The 17,279-nt window shown below is 54.6% G+C and overlaps 1 protein-coding gene across 1 annotated transcript in view; it reads right to left on the bottom strand.

Moving 5' to 3' along the window:
- Window positions 1–17,279, bottom strand: part of mthfd1l (methylenetetrahydrofolate dehydrogenase (NADP+ dependent) 1 like) — a 316,218-nt gene that overhangs the window by 180,766 nt on the left and 118,173 nt on the right. The window contains exon 19 of the mRNA XM_072504179.1: window positions 5,894–5,962. Coding sequence (XP_072360280.1) covers window positions 5,894–5,962 — 69 coding nt within the window. The remainder of the gene's footprint in view (window positions 1–5,893; window positions 5,963–17,279) is intronic.

The raw sequence follows: 17,279 nt of genomic DNA, 5'->3' as shown, positions 1-17,279 counted from the left end.
AGCGCGAGCCAGACCGAGCGAGAGCGAGAGCGCGAGCCAGACCGAGCGAGAGCGAGAGCGCGAGCCAGACCGAGCGAGAGCGAGAGCGCGAGCCAGACCGAGCGAGAGCGAGAGCGCGAGCCAGACCGAGCGAGAGCGAGAGCGCGAGCCAGACCGAGCGAGAGCGAGAGCGCGAGCCAGACCGAGCGAGAGCGAGAGCGCGAGCCAGACCGAGCGAGAGCGAGAGCGCGAGCCAGACCGAGCGAGAGCGAGAGCGCGAGCCAGACCGAGCGAGAGCGAGAGCGCGAGCCAGACAGAGCGAGAGCGAGAGCGCGAGCCAGACAGAGCGAGAGCGAGAGCGCGAGCCAGACAGAGCGAGAGCGAGAGCGCGAGCCAGACAGAGCGAGAGCGAGAGCGCGAGCCAGACCGAGCGAGAGCGAGAGCGCGAGCCAGACCGAGCGAGAGCGAGAGCGCGAGCCAGACCGAGCGAGAGCGAGAGCGCGAGCCAGACCGAGCGAGAGCGAGAGCGCGAGCCAGACCGAGCGAGAGCGAGAGCGCGAGCCAGACCGAGCGAGAGCGCGAGCCAGACCGAGCGAGAGCGAGAGCGCGAGCCAGACCGAGCGAGAGCGAGAGCGCGAGCCAGACCGAGCGAGAGCGCGAGCCAGACCGAGCGAGAGCGCGAGCCAGACCGAGCGAGAGCGCGAGCCAGACCGAGCGAGAGCGCGAGCCAGACCGAGCGAGAGCGCGAGCCAGACCGAGCGAGAGCGAGAGCCAGACAGAGCGAGAGCGAGAGCGCGAGCCAGACAGAGCGAGAGCGAGAGCGCGAGCCAGACAGAGCGAGAGCGAGAGCGCGAGCCAGACAGAGCGAGAGCGAGAGCGCGAGCCAGACAGAGCGAGAGCGAGAGCGCGAGCCAGACAGAGCGAGAGCGCGAGCCAGACAGAGCGAGAGCGCGAGCCAGACAGAGCGAGAGCGCGAGCCAGACAGAGCGAGAGCGCGAGCCAGACAGAGCGAGAGCGCGAGCCAGACAGAGCGAGAGCGCGAGCCAGACAGAGCGAGAGCGCGAGCCAGACAGAGCGAGAGCGCGAGCCAGACAGAGCGAGAGCGCGAGCCAGACAGAGCGAGAGCGAGAGCCAGACAGAGCGAGAGCGCGAGCCAGACAGAGCGAGAGCGCGAGCCAGACAGAGCGAGAGCGAGAGCCAGACAGAGCGAGAGCGAGAGCCAGACAGAGCGAGAGCGAGAGCCAGACAGAGCGAGAGCGAGAGCCAGACAGAGCGAGAGCGAGAGCCAGACAGAGCGAGAGCGAGAGCCAGACAGAGCGAGAGCGAGAGCCAGACAGAGCGAGAGCGAGAGCCAGACAGAGCGAGAGCCACACAGAGCGAGAGCGAGAGCCAGACAGAGCGAGAGCGAGAGCCAGACAGAGCGAGAGCCAGAGCCAGACAGAGCGAGAGCGAGAGCGAGAGCCAGACAGAGCGAGAGCGAGAGCGAGAGCCAGACAGAGCGAGAGCGAGAGCCAGAGCCAGACAGAGCGAGAGCGAGAGCCAGAGCCAGAGCCAGACAGAGCGAGAGCCAGAGCCAGAGCCAGAGAGAGCGAGAGCCAGACAGAGCGAGAGCCAGAGCCAGAGCGAGCGAGAGCCAGAGCCAGAGCCAGACCGAGCCAGAGCCAGAGCCAGACCGAGCCAGACCGAGCGAGAGCCAGAGCCAGACCGAGCGAGAGCCAGAGCCAGACCGAGCGAGAGCCAGAGCCAGACCGAGCGAGAGCCAGAGCCAGACAGAGCGAGAGCGAGAGCCAGACAGAGCGAGAGCGAGAGCGAGAGCCAGACAGAGCGAGAGCGAGAGCGAGAGCCAGACAGAGCGAGAGCGAGAGCGAGAGCCAGACAGAGCGAGAGCGAGAGCCAGAGCCAGACAGAGCGAGAGCGAGAGCCAGAGCCAGACAGAGCGAGAGCCAGAGCCAGAGCCAGAGAGAGCGAGAGCCAGACAGAGCGAGAGCCAGAGCCAGAGCGAGCGAGAGCCAGAGCCAGAGCCAGACCGAGCCAGAGCCAGAGCCAGACCGAGCCAGACCGAGCGAGAGCCAGAGCCAGACCGAGCGAGAGCCAGAGCCAGACCGAGCGAGAGCCAGAGCCAGACCGAGCGAGAGCCAGAGCCAGACCGAGCGAGAGCCAGAGCCAGACAGAGCGAGAGCGAGAGCCAGAGCCAGACAGAGCCAGAGCGAGCGAGAGCCAGAGCCAGAGCCAGACCGAGCCAGAGCCAGAGCCAGACCGAGCCAGACCGAGCGAGAGCCAGAGCCAGACCGAGCGAGAGCCAGAGCCAGACCGAGCGAGAGCCAGAGCCAGACCGAGCGAGAGCCAGACCGAGCCAGAGCCAGAGCCAGACCGAGCGAGAGCCAGAGCCAGACCGAGCGAGAGCCAGAGCCAGACCGAGCGAGAGCGAGAGCCAGAGCCAGACAGAGCGAGAGCGAGAGCGAGAGCCAGAGCCAGACAGAGCGAGAGCGAGAGCGAGAGCCAGACAGAGCGAGAGCCAGAGCCAGACCGAGCCAGAGCCAGAGCCAGAGCCAGAGCCAGAGCCAGAGCCAGACGGAGCGAGAGCCAGAGCCAGAGCCAGACGGAGCGAGAGCCAGAGCCAGAGCCAGAGCCAGACGGAGCCAGAGCCAGAGCCAGAGCCAGACGGAGCGAGAGCCAGAGCCAGAGCCAGAGCCAGACGGAGCGAGAGCCAGAGCCAGAGCCAGACGGAGCGAGAGCCAGAGCCAGACGGAGCGAGAGCGAGAGCCAGACGGAGCGAGAGCGAGAGCCAGACGGAGCGAGAGCGAGAGCCAGACGGAGCGAGAGCGAGAGCCAGACGGAGCGAGAGCGAGAGCCAGACGGAGCGAGAGCGAGAGCCAGACGGAGCGAGAGCGAGAGCCAGACGGAGCGAGAGCGAGAGCCAGACGGAGCGAGAGCGAGAGCCAGACGGAGCGAGAGCGAGAGCCAGACGGAGCGAGAGCGAGAGCCAGACGGAGCGAGAGCGAGAGCCAGACGGAGCGAGAGCGAGAGCCAGACGGAGCGAGAGCGAGAGCCAGACGGAGCGAGAGCGAGAGCCAGACGGAGCGAGAGCGAGAGCCAGACGGAGCGAGAGCGAGAGCCAGACGGAGCGAGAGCGAGAGCCAGACGGAGCGAGAGCGAGAGCCAGACGGAGCGAGAGCGAGAGCCAGACGGAGCGAGAGCGAGAGCCAGACGGAGCGAGAGCGAGAGCCAGACGGAGCGAGAGCGAGAGCCAGACGGAGCGAGAGCGAGAGCCAGACGGAGCGAGAGCGAGAGCCAGACGGAGCGAGAGCGAGAGCCAGACGGAGCGAGAGCGAGAGCCAGACGGAGCGAGAGCGAGAGCCAGACGGAGCGAGAGCGAGAGCCAGACGGAGCGAGAGCGAGAGCCAGACGGAGCGAGAGCGAGAGCCAGACGGAGCGAGAGCGAGAGCCAGACGGAGCGAGAGCGAGAGCCAGACGGAGCGAGAGCGAGAGCCAGACGGAGCGAGAGCGAGAGCCAGACGGAGCGAGAGCGAGAGCCAGACGGAGCGAGAGCGAGAGCCAGACGGAGCGAGAGCGAGAGCCAGACGGAGCGAGAGCGAGAGCCAGACGGAGCGAGAGCGAGAGCCAGACGGAGCGAGAGCGAGAGCCAGACGGAGCGAGAGCGAGAGCCAGACGGAGCGAGAGCGAGAGCCAGACAGAGCGAGAGCGAGAGCCAGACAGAGCGAGAGCGAGAGCCAGACAGAGCGAGAGCGAGAGCCAGACAGAGCGAGAGCGAGAGCCAGACAGAGCGAGAGCGAGAGCCAGACAGAGCGAGAGCGAGAGCCAGACAGAGCGAGAGCGAGAGCCAGACAGAGCGAGAGCGAGAGCCAGACAGAGCGAGAGCGAGAGCCAGACAGAGCGAGAGCGAGAGCCAGACAGAGCGAGAGCGAGAGCCAGACAGAGCGAGAGCGAGAGCCAGACAGAGCGAGAGCGAGAGCCAGACAGAGCGAGAGCGAGAGCCAGACAGAGCGAGAGCGAGAGCCAGACAGAGCGAGAGCGAGAGCCAGACAGAGCGAGAGCGAGAGCCAGACAGAGCGAGAGCGAGAGCCAGACAGAGCGAGAGCGAGAGCCAGACAGAGCGAGAGCGAGAGCCAGACAGAGCGAGAGCGAGAGCCAGACAGAGCGAGAGCGAGAGCCAGACAGAGCGAGAGCGAGAGCCAGACAGAGCGAGAGCGAGAGCCAGACAGAGCGAGAGCGAGAGCCAGACAGAGCGAGAGCGAGAGCCAGACAGAGCGAGAGCGAGAGCCAGACAGAGCGAGAGCGAGAGCCAGACAGAGCGAGAGCGAGAGCCAGACAGAGCGAGAGCGAGAGCCAGACAGAGCGAGAGCGAGAGCCAGACAGAGCGAGAGCGAGAGCCAGACAGAGCGAGAGCGAGAGCCAGACAGAGCGAGAGCGAGAGCCAGACAGAGCGAGAGCGAGAGCCAGACAGAGCGAGAGCGAGAGCCAGACAGAGCGAGAGCGAGAGCCAGACAGAGCGAGAGCGAGAGCCAGACAGAGCGAGAGCGAGAGCCAGACAGAGCGAGAGCGAGAGCCAGACAGAGCGAGAGCGAGAGCCAGACAGAGCGAGAGCGAGAGCCAGACAGAGCGAGCGAGAGCCAGACAGAGCGAGCGAGTGCCAGACAGAGTGAGCGAGAGCCAGACAGAGCGAGCGAGAGCCAGACAGCGAGCGCATGCGAGAGCCAGGCAGACAGAGCCAGACAGTGAGAGAGAGAGAGACAGACAGAGAGGAGAGAGAGCAATGGACACACAGACAGATAGACAAAGAGAGAGCCAGACAGACAGATAAAGAAAGAGCCAGACAGACAGATAAAGAAAGAGCCAGACAGACAGACAGACAAAGAGGGAGCCAGACAGTCAGAGAGAGAGCTGGACAGACAGAGACAGACAGACATTTAGCACAGGGCTAAATCACTGGATTTGAAAGCAGACCAAGGCAGGCCAGCAGCACGGTTCAATTCCCGTACCAGCCTCCCTGAACAGGTGCCGGAATGTGGCGACTAGGGGCTTTTCACAGTAACTCCATTGAAGCCTACTTGTGACAATAAGCGATTTTCATTCATTTCATTCAGACAGACAAAGAGAGAGCCGGACAGACAGAAAGACAAAAAGAGAGACAGACAGACAAAGAGAGAGCCGGACAGACAGACAGACAAAGAGAGAGCCGGACAGACAGACAGACAGAGAGAGAGCCGGACAGACAGACAAAGAGAGAGCCGGACAGACAAAGACAGAGAGAGCCGGACAGACAGACAGACAAAGAGAGAGCCGGACAGACAGACAGACAAAGAGAGAGGCAGACCGACAGACAGACAAAGAGAGAGCCGGACAGACAGACAAAGAGAGAGCCGGACAGACAGACAAAGAGAGAGCCGGACAGACAGACAAAGAGAGAGCCGGACAGACAGACAGACAAAGAGAGGGGCAGACAGATAAGGAGAGAGCCAGACCAACAGACAATGATCAGAGCAATAAATTGGCTGCTGAGTTTCCTACATTGGAACAGTGACTACTTGGGCAGCACGGTAGCACGACTGCCTCACCGAGGTCCCAGGTTCGATCCCGGTTCTTCACCATTTCCTGTGGAGTTTGCACATTCCCCCCGTGTTTACGCGGGATTCGCCCCCACAACCAAAAATGTGCAGGGTAGGTGGATTGGCCACGCTAAATTGCTCCTTGATTGGAAAAAATGATTTGAGTACTTCAAATTTATAAAAAAAAGAAGTGACTGCATTTCATATGTATTTAATTGACAGTACAATCCTTGGGGACGCCTGGAATTCATGAAAGGCACTATATATACACAAATTAATCCTTTATTTTCCTAACTGAGGATCCGGGCTCTCCCACGCTGAAGTCAGAGAAGATTGAGCATTCTTACCTCCAGCGTTTGCATCAAAGTTGGTTTGATAGCATCTTTCATCAGAACAGCCAGTGCACCGCTAACCCCCTGCATAGAGAGAACAGAGAAATTACTTTTTTTTTTTTTATAAATGTTTTATTGAAAATTTTTTCCCAAACAACAATTTTTCCCCTCTTACAAAGCAAATGCAACAATAACAATACAGAAATTTTAAACAATACACAAGTAACAAAACCCCTTTATCTTTGACCTAAACTAACCCCCCCCCCCCCCCCTCCCTCCCCCTGGGTTGCTGCTGCTGGTCATCTGTCTTCCCTCTAGCGTTCCCCTAGGTAGTCGAGAAATGGCTGCCACCGCCTGGTGAACCCTTGAGCCGATCCTCTCAGGGCAAACTTTATCTGCTCCAGTTTAATGAACCCCGCCATATCATTTACCCAGGCCTCCAGTCCGGGGGGTTTCGCCTCCTTCCACACGAGTAGGATCCTGCGCCGGGCTACTAGGGACGCAAAGGCCACAACGTCGGCCTCTTTCGCCTCCTGCACTCCCGGCTCTTCCGCAACTCCAAATAGAGCTAACCCCCAGCCTGGTTTGACCCGGGCCTTCACCACCCGCGAAATCACTCCCGTCACTCCCTCCCAATACCCTTCCAGTGCCGGGCATGCCCAAAACATATGTGCGTGGTTTGCCGGGCTCCCGCCACACCTCCCACATTTGTCCTCCACTCCAAAGAACCTGCTCAATCTTGCTCCCGTTATGTGTGCTCTATGTAGCACCTGAAATTGAATCAGGCTAAGCCTGGCGCATGAGGAATAGGAATTTACCCTGCTTAGGGCATCAGCCCACATACCCTCCTATATCTCCTCCCCTAGTTCTTCTTCCCATTTTCCTTTTAGTTCGCCCACCGACTCCTCCCCCTCTTCCCTCATCTCTCGGTAAATCTCTGACACCTTGCCCTCTCCGGCCCACACCCCTGAAAGCACCCTGTCCTGTATCCCCTGTGTCGGGAGCAACGGAAATTCCCTCACCTGTTGTCTAGTAAATGCCCTCACCTGCATATATCTCAAGAAATTTCCCCGGGGCAACTTATACTTTTCCTCCAATGCTCCCAAGCTCGCAAAAGTCCCATCTATAAATAAATCTCCCACCCTCCTAATTCCCAACTGGAACCAGCTCTGAAATCCTCCATCCATTCTTCCTGGGGCGAACCTATGGTTGTTCCTGATTGGGGACCCCACCAGGGTTTCCCGCACCCCTCTCTGTCGCCTCCACTGTCCCTAGATATTCAATGTTGCCGCCACCACCGGGTTCGTGGTAAACTTTTTCGGTGAGATCGGTAGCGGCGCCGTCACCAGCGCCTCTAAACTCGTCCCTTTACAGGACTTTCTCTCCAGTCTTTCCCATACCGCTCCCTCACCCTCCATCATCCATTTACGTATCATTGCCACATTGGCGGCCCAATATTAATCGCCCAAGTTCGGTAGTGCCAATCCTCCTCTGTCCCTACTACGCTGAAGGAACCCCCTCCTTACTCTCGGAACTTTCCCTGCCCACACGAAGCTCGTGATGCTCCTGTCTATTTTATTAAAAAAAGGTCTTAGTGATTAGTATAGGGAGACATTGAAATACAAATAAGAACCTCGGGAGGACCATCATCTTAATTGCTTGCACCCTGCCCGCCAGCGATAGAGGCTGCATGTCCCACCTCTTGAAGTCCTCCTCCATTTGTTCTACCAACCGTGTCAGATTAAGTCTGTGCAAGGTTCCCCAGCTCCTAGCGATCTGAATCCCCAGGTATCGGAAGTTTCTTTCCACTTTCCTTAGAGGCAAGCCTTCTATCTCTCTACTCTGGTCCCCTGGATGTATCACAAATAATTCACTCTTCCACATGTTTAGCCTATACCCCGAGAAATCCCCGAACCCCCTCAAAATTCGCATAACCTCTATCATTCCCCCCGCTGGGTCCGACACGTATAACAATAGGTCAACCGCATATAACGAGACTCGGTGTTCTTCTCCCCCTCTAATCACCCCTCTCCATTTCCTGGAGTCTCTCAACGCCATGGCCAGAGGTTCAAATGCCAACGCGAACAACAATGGAGACAGCGGGCATCCCTGTCTTGTTCCCCTATATAGTCGGAAATACTCCGATCTATGTCGACCTGTAACTACGCTTGCCGTTGGAGCCCCATAAAGAAGTCTAACCCAGCTAATAAACCCGTTCCCAAACCCAAACCTCCTTAACACTTCCCATAAATACTCCCACTCCACCCTATCAAATGCCTTCTCTGCGTCCATTGCCGCCACTATCTCTGCCTCCCCCTCCACTGGGGGCATCATTATCACCCCTAATAGTCGTCGCACGTTAACATTCAGTTGTCTCCCTTTTACGAACCCTGTCTGGTCTTCGTGCACCACCCCCGGGACACAGTCCTCTATCCTCGATGCCAGTACCTATGCCAACAATTTGGCGTCCACGTTCAACAATGAAATGGGTCTATAGGACCCGCACTGCAACGGATCTTTATCCCTCTTCAAAATTAACGATATCGTCGCCTCCGACATCGTCGGGGGTAGAGTCCCCCTCTTTCCTGGCCTCATTGAACGTCCTCACCATCAACGGGGCCAACAAGTCCACATATTTTCTGTAATACTCCACTGGGAACCCGTCTGGTCCTGGGGCCTTCCCTGCTTGCATGCTTCCCAGTCCCTTAATAACCTCGTCCACCCCAATCGGTGCCCCCAGGCCTACCACCCCCCGCTCCTCCACTTTCGGGAACCTCAATTGGTCCAGGAACTGCCGCATCCCCTCCTCTCCCTCTGGGGGTTGAGACCTATACAGTTCCTCATAGAAGGTCTTGAACACCTCATTTATCATTCCTGCCCTTCGCACCGTGTCTCCCCTTTCGTCTCTAATTCCTCCTATCTCCCTCGCTGCTGCCCTCTTTCGCAATTGATGAGCCAACAGGCGACTCGCCTTTTCCCCATATTCATACCTCCTCCCCTGTGCCTTCCTCCACAGTACCTCCGCCTTTCTGGTGGTCAGAAGGTCAAATTCCGTCTGGAGTCGTCTCCTCTCCCTGTACAATTCCTCCTCCGGGGTCTCTGCAAATTCCCTATCCACCCGTAAAATCTCCCCCAGTAATCTTTCCCTTTCCTTGGCCTCTGTTTTCCTTTTGTGGGCCCCAATGGAAATCAGCTCTCCTCTGACCACCGCTTTTAGTGCTTCCCATACCACTCCCACAGGGACTTCGCCGTCGTCATTGACCTCCAGATATCTCTCAATACACCCCCGCACTCTTGCACACACTCCCTCATCCGCCATCAGCCCCACATCTAATCACCAGAGTGTTCTCTGCTCCCTTTCCTCTCCTAATTCCAGGTCCACCCAATGTGGGGCATGATCCGAAACCGCTATGGCTGAGTACTCAGCTTCTTCCACCCTAGAGATCAACGACCTTCCCAAAACAAAAAAATCTATCCGGGAGTACACTTTATGGACATGGGAGAAGGAGGAAAACTCCCTAGCCCTAGGTCTAAGAAATCGCCATGGATCCACTCCCCCCATTTGGTCCATAAACACCTTAAGTACCTTGGCCGCTGCCGGCCTTCTTCCGGTCCTTGAGCTGGATCTATCTAGCCCCGGGTCCAGCACAGTATTAAAGTCCCCTACTAAAATCAAGTTTCCTACCTCCAGGTCCGGTATACGCCCCAGCATCCGTCTCATAAATCCCACATCGTCCCAGTTTGGGGCATACACATTAACCAACACGACCTCCATTCCCTCCAGCCTGCCACTCACCATTACATATCTACCTCCGCTATCTGCTACGATGTTCTTTGCTTCAAATGCGACCTGTTTCCCCACCAAAATGGCCACCCCTCTATTCTTTGCGTCCAGTCCTGAGTGGAACACCTGTCCCACCCATCCTTTCCTTAGCCTAACTTGGTCCACCACCTTTAGGTGCGTCTCTTGGAGCATAACCACGTCTGCCTTAGTCCTTTCAAATGCGCGAGCACTCTGGCCCTTTTTATCGGTCCGTTCAGGCCTCTCACGTTCCACGTGATCAGCCTCACTAGGGGGCTACCTGCCCCCCTCCCGTGTCGACTAGCCATTACCTTCTCTTGGCCAGTCCCATATCCCGCCTCCGCACTCCCGCTCGCTCCCCCAGCGTCGCACGCCATCCCCGCCCACCCACTCTTTAGCCATTTCCTTTTGGATTTCCGCAGCAGCAACCCAGTTGTTTCCCCCCCCCCCCCCCCCTCCCCGCTAGATCTCTTTCTAGCATGATTGCTCCCCCCATATTACTTCCGTAAGTCAGCTGACTTCAACTGACCCCGGCTACTCCTGCTCACTCCTCGACCCCCCCCCCCCATGTGGGGAACTCCCATCCGCCTTGCGCCTGTCTTCCCGCCTTATTCTTTCTGGTGCGGGAACATCCCTTTACCTGACCCGCCTCTTATGGCGCAGCTCCCTTTCCCCTCCCGCTCCCCTTCCCCATTCTCCAACTATGTCCCGTCTTTCCCCCCTCACCGGCGCCCACATTTCCCCAATGTCTCCCCCCTTCCCTGTTTACTTCTCAATTAACTTCCACCGTAACATTAACAATAACATTTCCTGCAGCATCAGTCCCTCAGTTCCGATCCAATTTCTCTTTTTTGATGAAGGTCCATGCTTCCTCCGCCGTCTCGAAATAATGGTGTCTCTCCTGATACGTGACCCATAGTCTTGCCGGCTGCAGCATCCCGAACTTCACCTTCCTTTTATGCAACACCTCTTTGGCTCGGTTGAAGCTCGCCCTCCTTCTCGCCACCTCCGCACTCCAATCCTGGTATACCCGTACCACTGCATTCTCCCATCTGCTACTCCGCACCTTTTTAGCCCATCTCAGGACCTCTTCTCTATCCTTAAGGCGGTAAAATCGCACGATTATCGCCCTGGGTGGTTCTCCCGCTTTTGGTCTTCTCGCCGGAATCCGATTTGCCCACTCCACCTCCAAGTGGCCCGTAGGGGCCTCAGCACCCATCAGTGAGCTCAGCATCGTACTTGCGTACGCTCCACAGTCCACTCCTTCCACACCCTCAGGGAGACCCAGTATCCGAAGGTTCTTCCTTCGCGCTCCATTTTCATGGGCTTCGATCCTTTCAGTACACTTTTTATGAAGTGCCTCGTGCGTCTGTGTCTTAACCGCCAGGCCCAGGATCTCGTCCTCAATATCTGTCACCTTCTGCTCCACCACACGGAGCTCTGTCTCCTGGGTCTTTAATGTCTCCTTGAGCCCCTCAATTGCCTGTAGCAACGGGGTCAGCACCTCCCTCTTCAGCAGCTCCACGCACCGTCTCACAATTTCATGCTCAGGCCCCCATGTCGCCTGCGCTTTCTCCGCCGCCATCTTGTACTTCTCTCTTTCTGACCCTTTGGTCGACGATTCCTCGCGCTGCAGCCGCCGCCGCCGGTTTTTTCCTCCTTCGTTTTGGGGGGGACTCCCTTCTCACACACCCCACACCGGGTTGCATCGTCGAAAAATTCCCCGTTAAAAGAGCCCGAAGGTCCGTCGGAGCTGGAGCCGCCGAAGCGTGCGGCTAGCTAGGCATCACCGCAACCGGAAGTCCCTTCAGTGGCCTTGATGAGGTCTTTTCACAGTTGTTCCCTCTGCTGCTAGAATTCACTTTTGATACAGGCCCTCAGGTCAGCTTGCAGCTTTAAGCTTGCCCTTCCCCCGCCTGCATGCTGGAAGAGGCCCTGTTTATCCTGCAGTTGCAGCCAAATCTTTTACTGTTTCTGCGTGTGTCTGGCAACCAAGAGACATACCCTTCCTGGGGGACACTGTCGGGGGAATATTGCAGCCTTCTTCCCACACCGGGAAATGTCAAACAAATGCCGTGGGGGCCCTGTAAAAGAGCCCAAAAGTCCGTTCCAAGCAGGAGCTGCCGAATATGCGACCTAGCTCTGCATAGCCGCACCCGGAAGTCCAGAAATTACTTAAGAACAATGTGCGATTTTCAAATGGACATATTGTATTTCAAATCATTATCAGACAGAAATTCATAGACTTTGGCAATAAGTTCAAATCCTGTCTTTGTGGCTTGGTAATTTGAATTCAGTTTTTAAAAATATATTTTGAAATAAAAAGCCAGTATCATTAACAAAACCATGAAGCTGTCAGAATTTTGAAAAAACTCAACTGGTACTTTTATGTACTTCAGGGGACAAATTCTATCATCCTTACCCAGTCTGGCTTGTATGTGAATACCAGGCCCACACCAACGCAGCAGACTCTTGCACTGGTCTTTACCTAGCTTAATTCATCCAATAGCAACCTGCAGTTAGGCCCAGGAGGAAGCAGAGAGCGGAAGAATCAAATCGGAAACTTAGTGAATAACTCTGCAGAATTCCAGGGAGTCACTGGTGAACAAGCAATTGGCCTGCTAGACCCACAGGAGCAGATGCATGAATTGCAGAGAATCCTCCCACCCAGCTCCAGACAGTCCTGCAAAGGCAGCCATGTATCAGCTGGTAGCACACGTTGGTCTAAATCTGAAGACTAAGGGTTCCCATTCATCTCAGGAAACTTGTGCACGTGATGGAGTCAGACATTCAGTGCAGTACTGAGGGAGCACTGCACCATTGGGGGCATCACCTTAGGAGTGTTTACACAGAGGCCACGTCTGCCCTCACGATAATACACCAGAGAACACCTAAACAGTAGCTTCTTCATAACTTGCATCAACTCTCTAGATTTAGAAATTAAAGTCTCTCTCCATTTCACTGGGAAGTCAGATTGAGCTCCTATTCCAAATGTAGACTTTACCTTGCAATACAATGCAGTGCTTTTGTAAAACAATTTGGCTCCGAATCGCACCATACCAATCATGCAAACGCAGAATAAGTTTAATTAAAATTCTGTCACTTAGACATCTGACAAAAGCTTCCCGAATACCCGAACAAAAGTACATCTTGGGGAGTTGCTGAATTCATCAGTAACATTCTCAAAAGCTTGAGGTCTGGTACAGTGTAAAATTAAGTGATCAGGGCAATTCAAAGTAGACGGCACTTGCCTTTAAATAGTCAGGTTAACTTAAATTAAAGACAATAGTGAGGGAGCCCCTTTAATTTGAATTTTCGATGCAATAATATATCCATATTTTAATTGCATTTAATCTAACTACCAGTGGCAAGACTTGAATCAGTTGAATTAGCTGCATAATTGTACATTCCAATAAATGGAATATTGAGTTCGAACTAGAATATTGAAGTCTCTTGAAGTCATGAATACTTCAGTCTGATTCAATTGATGGCTTTCATCTGTCATGCCATTTCTTTGCCAAGTTTGGCCAGCATTTAATCAGATCCCACATTCAGTCAGACAGACCCTTCGCCAATGCAACTGTTTCAAGTTCAATGAACATTGCAAATGCAGTTCTAAAAGAAGTGTGCCACAATTTCTAAAAGGACACATGAGAAATGGCAGACAATTTATTAGAAGCTGGAGTAAAACTTATTATAAAATGTATTCAATATACATAAATACTTATTTCCACCCAACAGCAAAGTTTTTAAAAAATGGAACCAATTATACAACATCTTTAATATATTCCAAGGTATACTGGAGAATACAAAGAAAGACTTGCATTTATATAGCGTTTTGCATAACCATTGTACATTTCAATGCACTTCACAGCCAATGAAGTATTTTTGAAGTGCAGCTACTGTTGTAATGTAGGAAATACAGTAATCAATTTGTGCACAGCAAGCTCCCACAAACAGCAATGCTGCTAATCGCTAGATAATGTTTTTTGTGATGTTGATTGGGGAATGCATATTGGCCAGGATACCAGGGATAATTTCCTTTATAGTCTTCAAAATCGTGCCATAGAATCTTTTACATAGTCCCGACACTGAGTCAAAGGAAAAATTAGGACTGGTGACTAAAATCCGAGTCAGAGTTAGCATTAAAGTAATGTCTTATAGGAAAGGTGTCAGAGTCATACAGCACACCAGAGGCCATTTGGCCCATCGTGTCAGCAGCAGCCATCAAGTACCTATCTATTCTAATCCCATTTCCTGTATTTGGTCCGTAACCTTGTATGCTGTGACTTTTAAAGTGCTCAAGATTATGAGGAGCATGGACAGAGTGGATAAGGAGCAGCTGTTCCCCTTAGTTGAAGGGTCAGTAATTAATAATAATAATATAATCAGATCAGATTAAGTTATGAGGGGACACAAGTTTCAAGGTGAGAGGCAGGAGGCTTAAGAGGGATCCGAGGAAAAAATGTTTTACCCAGAGGGTAGTGATGGTCTGGAATGCACTGTCTGGGAGGGTGGTAGAGACAGATTACCTCACATCCTTTAAAAAAAATACCTGGATGAGCACTTCTATGTCATAACATTCAAGGCTATGGGCCAAGTGCTGGCAAATGGGATTAGGTAGGCAGGTCAGGTGTTTTTCATGCAGACTGGTGGGCCAAAGGGCCTATTCTGCGATTCATCTAAATGCTTTTTAAATGTTTTTAAAAAATATATTTTATTGAAGTTTTCAAACACAATTTTTCCCCCTTACAAATCAACAAAAACAGTAACACAATAAGTAATAGTTGTTTAAATAAAGTCGTGAACTAACAAAGTAACAAGAAATGGTGCTCCTCTCCCCCCCCCCCCCCCCCCCCCCCCCTCCCCTCCACCCCAACTAGAACAAAAACAAGTTGCCCCCCCCCCCCTCCTTTCTGGGCTGCTGCTGGCTATCTATTTTCCCCTAACGTTCCGCTAGTCAAGGAACGGTTGCCACGCCTGGAGAACCCGAGCCGATCCTCTCAGCACAAACTTCATCCGCTCCAGTTTTATGAACCCCGCCATTTCGTTCATCCAGGCCTCCACACCGGGGGGGGGGGTTTCGCTTCCTTCCACATGAGTAAAATCCTTCGCCGGGCTACCAGGGACGCAAAGGCCAGAATATCGGCCTCTTTCGCCTCCTGCACTCCCGGCTCCTCCGCTACCCCAAATATAGCTAACCCCCAGCCTGGCTTGACCCGGACCTTCACCACCTTAGAGATCATTCTTGCCACTCCCCTCCAATACTCCTCCAGTGCTGGACACGACCAAAACAAGTGTGTGGTTCGCCGGGCTTCCCCCGCACCTCCTCCACTCCAAAGAACCTGCTCAACCTCGCTCCCATTATGTGTGCTCTATGTAGCACCTTAAATTGGATCTGGCTAAGCCTGGCACGCGAGGAAGAGGAATTTACCCTACTTAGGGGATCAGCCCACAAGCCCTCCTCAATCTCCTCCCCGAGCTCTTCTTCCCATTTTCCTTTCAGCTCTTCTACCAGTTCTTCCCCCTCTTCTCTCATCTCCCGGTATATTTCGGACACTTTGCCCTCCCCGACCCACACCCCTGAAAGCACTCTATCCTGGATCCCCTGTGTCGGGAGCAGCGGAAATTCCCTCACCTGTTGTCTCGTGAACGCCCTCACCTGCATATACCTAAAGATATTCCCCGGAGGCAGCTCATACTTTTCCACTAGCGCTCCCAAGCTCGCAAACGTCCCATCTATAAATAAGTCTCCCACTCTCCTAATTCCTGCCCGGTGCCAGCTCTGGAACCCTCCGTCCAACCTTCCTGGGGCAAACCTATGGTTGTTCCTGATCGGGGACCACACCGAGGCTCCTAATACACCCTTCTGTCGCCTCCATTGCCCCCAGATACTTAATGTTGCCGCCAAACTGGGTCCGTGGTAAACGTTTTCAGGGAGAGCGGTAGCGGCGCCGTCACCAGCGCTTTTAAGCTTGTTCCTTTACAGGACGCCATCTCCAGCCTCTTCCACGCCTCCCCCTCTCTCATCCACTTGCGGATCATCGCCACATTGGCGGCCCAGTAATAGTCACCTAAATTCGGCAACGCCAGTCCCTCTCTGTCGCTGCTACGTTGCAGGAACCCCCTCCTTACCCTCGGGGCCTTCCCTGCCCACACGAAGCTCATAATGCTCCTATCTATTTTCTTAAAAAAGGCCTTAGTGATCAAGATGGGGAGACATTGAAACACAAATAAAAACCTCGGGAGGACCATCATCTTAATCGCCTGTACTCTGCCCGCCAGTGACAGCGGCAGCATATCCCACCTTTTGAAATCCTCTTCCATCTGCTCACCAGCCGAGTCAGATTGAGTTTGTGTAAAGTTCCCCAGCTCCTGGCTATCTGAATCCCCAAATATCGGAAGTTTCTTTCCGCCCTCCTTAGTGGTAGGCCATCTATCCCTCTACTCTGGTCCCCAGGGTGTATTACGAAAAGCTCACTCTTTCCCATGTTAAGCCTATATCTGAGAAGTCTCCAAACTCCCTCAATATCTGCATAACCTCGGTCATCCCCCCCCACTGGATCCGCCACATACAGCAGTAGGTCATCTGCGCAGAGTGACGCTCGATGTTCCTCTCCTCCTCTAACTACCCCCCTCCATTTCCTAGAATCTCTCAGCGCTATAGCCAGTGGTTCAATTGCCAACGCGAACAGTAATGGGGACAGAGGGCACCCCTGCCTTGTTCCCCTATGTAACCGAAAATACTCCGATCTTTGCCAATTTGTGACTACACTTGCCACTGGGGCCCCATAGAGGAGTTTAACCCAGCTGACAAACCCCTCCCCGAACCCCCTCAGCACCTCCCATAAGTACTCCCACTCTACCCTATCAAATGCCTTCTCTGCATCCATTGCTGCCACTATCTCTGCCTCCCACTCTGCTGGGGGCATCATTATCACCCCCAATAGCTGTCGCATGTTGACATTCAATTGTCTCCCCTTTACAAACCCTGTGTGGTCTTCATGCACCACCCCCGGGACACAATCCTCTATCCTCATTGTCAGCACTTTTGCCAGCAACTTGGCGTCCACATTCAGGAGCGAGATAGGCCTATAACGCATTGCAACGGATCTTTATCTCGCTTCAGGATTAGTGATATCGTCGCCTCCGACATTGTCGGGGGTAGAGTCCCCCCTTCTCTGGCCTCGTTAAAGGTTCTTGCCAGCAGCGGGGCCAGCAAGTCCACATATTTCCTATAAAATTCCACCGGGAAGCCGTCTGGTCCCGGGGCCTTCCCTGCCTGCATGTTCCCCAGTCCTTTAGTCACCTCGTCCACCCCAATTGGCGCCCCCAGGCTTGCCACCTCCTGCTCCTCCACCTTCGGGAACCTTAGATGGTCCAGAAACTGCTGCATCCCCTCATTTCCCTCTGTGGGTTGGGGCCCATATAACTTCTCATAAAAGGTCTTAAACACCTCGTTTACCTTCCCTACACTCCGCACCGTAGTTCCCGTTTCATCCCTAACTCCCCCTATTTCCCTCGCCGCTGTCCTCTTACGAAGCTGGTGGGCCAGCAGCCGACTCGCCTTTTCCCCATACTCGTATCTCATCCCCTGTG

This window comes from Scyliorhinus torazame, chromosome 1, assembly GCF_047496885.1.
Source record: "Scyliorhinus torazame isolate Kashiwa2021f chromosome 1, sScyTor2.1, whole genome shotgun sequence".
Classification (NCBI taxonomy): domain Eukaryota; kingdom Metazoa; phylum Chordata; class Chondrichthyes; order Carcharhiniformes; family Scyliorhinidae; genus Scyliorhinus; species Scyliorhinus torazame.
This window is presented reverse-complemented; position numbering and strand designations above follow the sequence as displayed.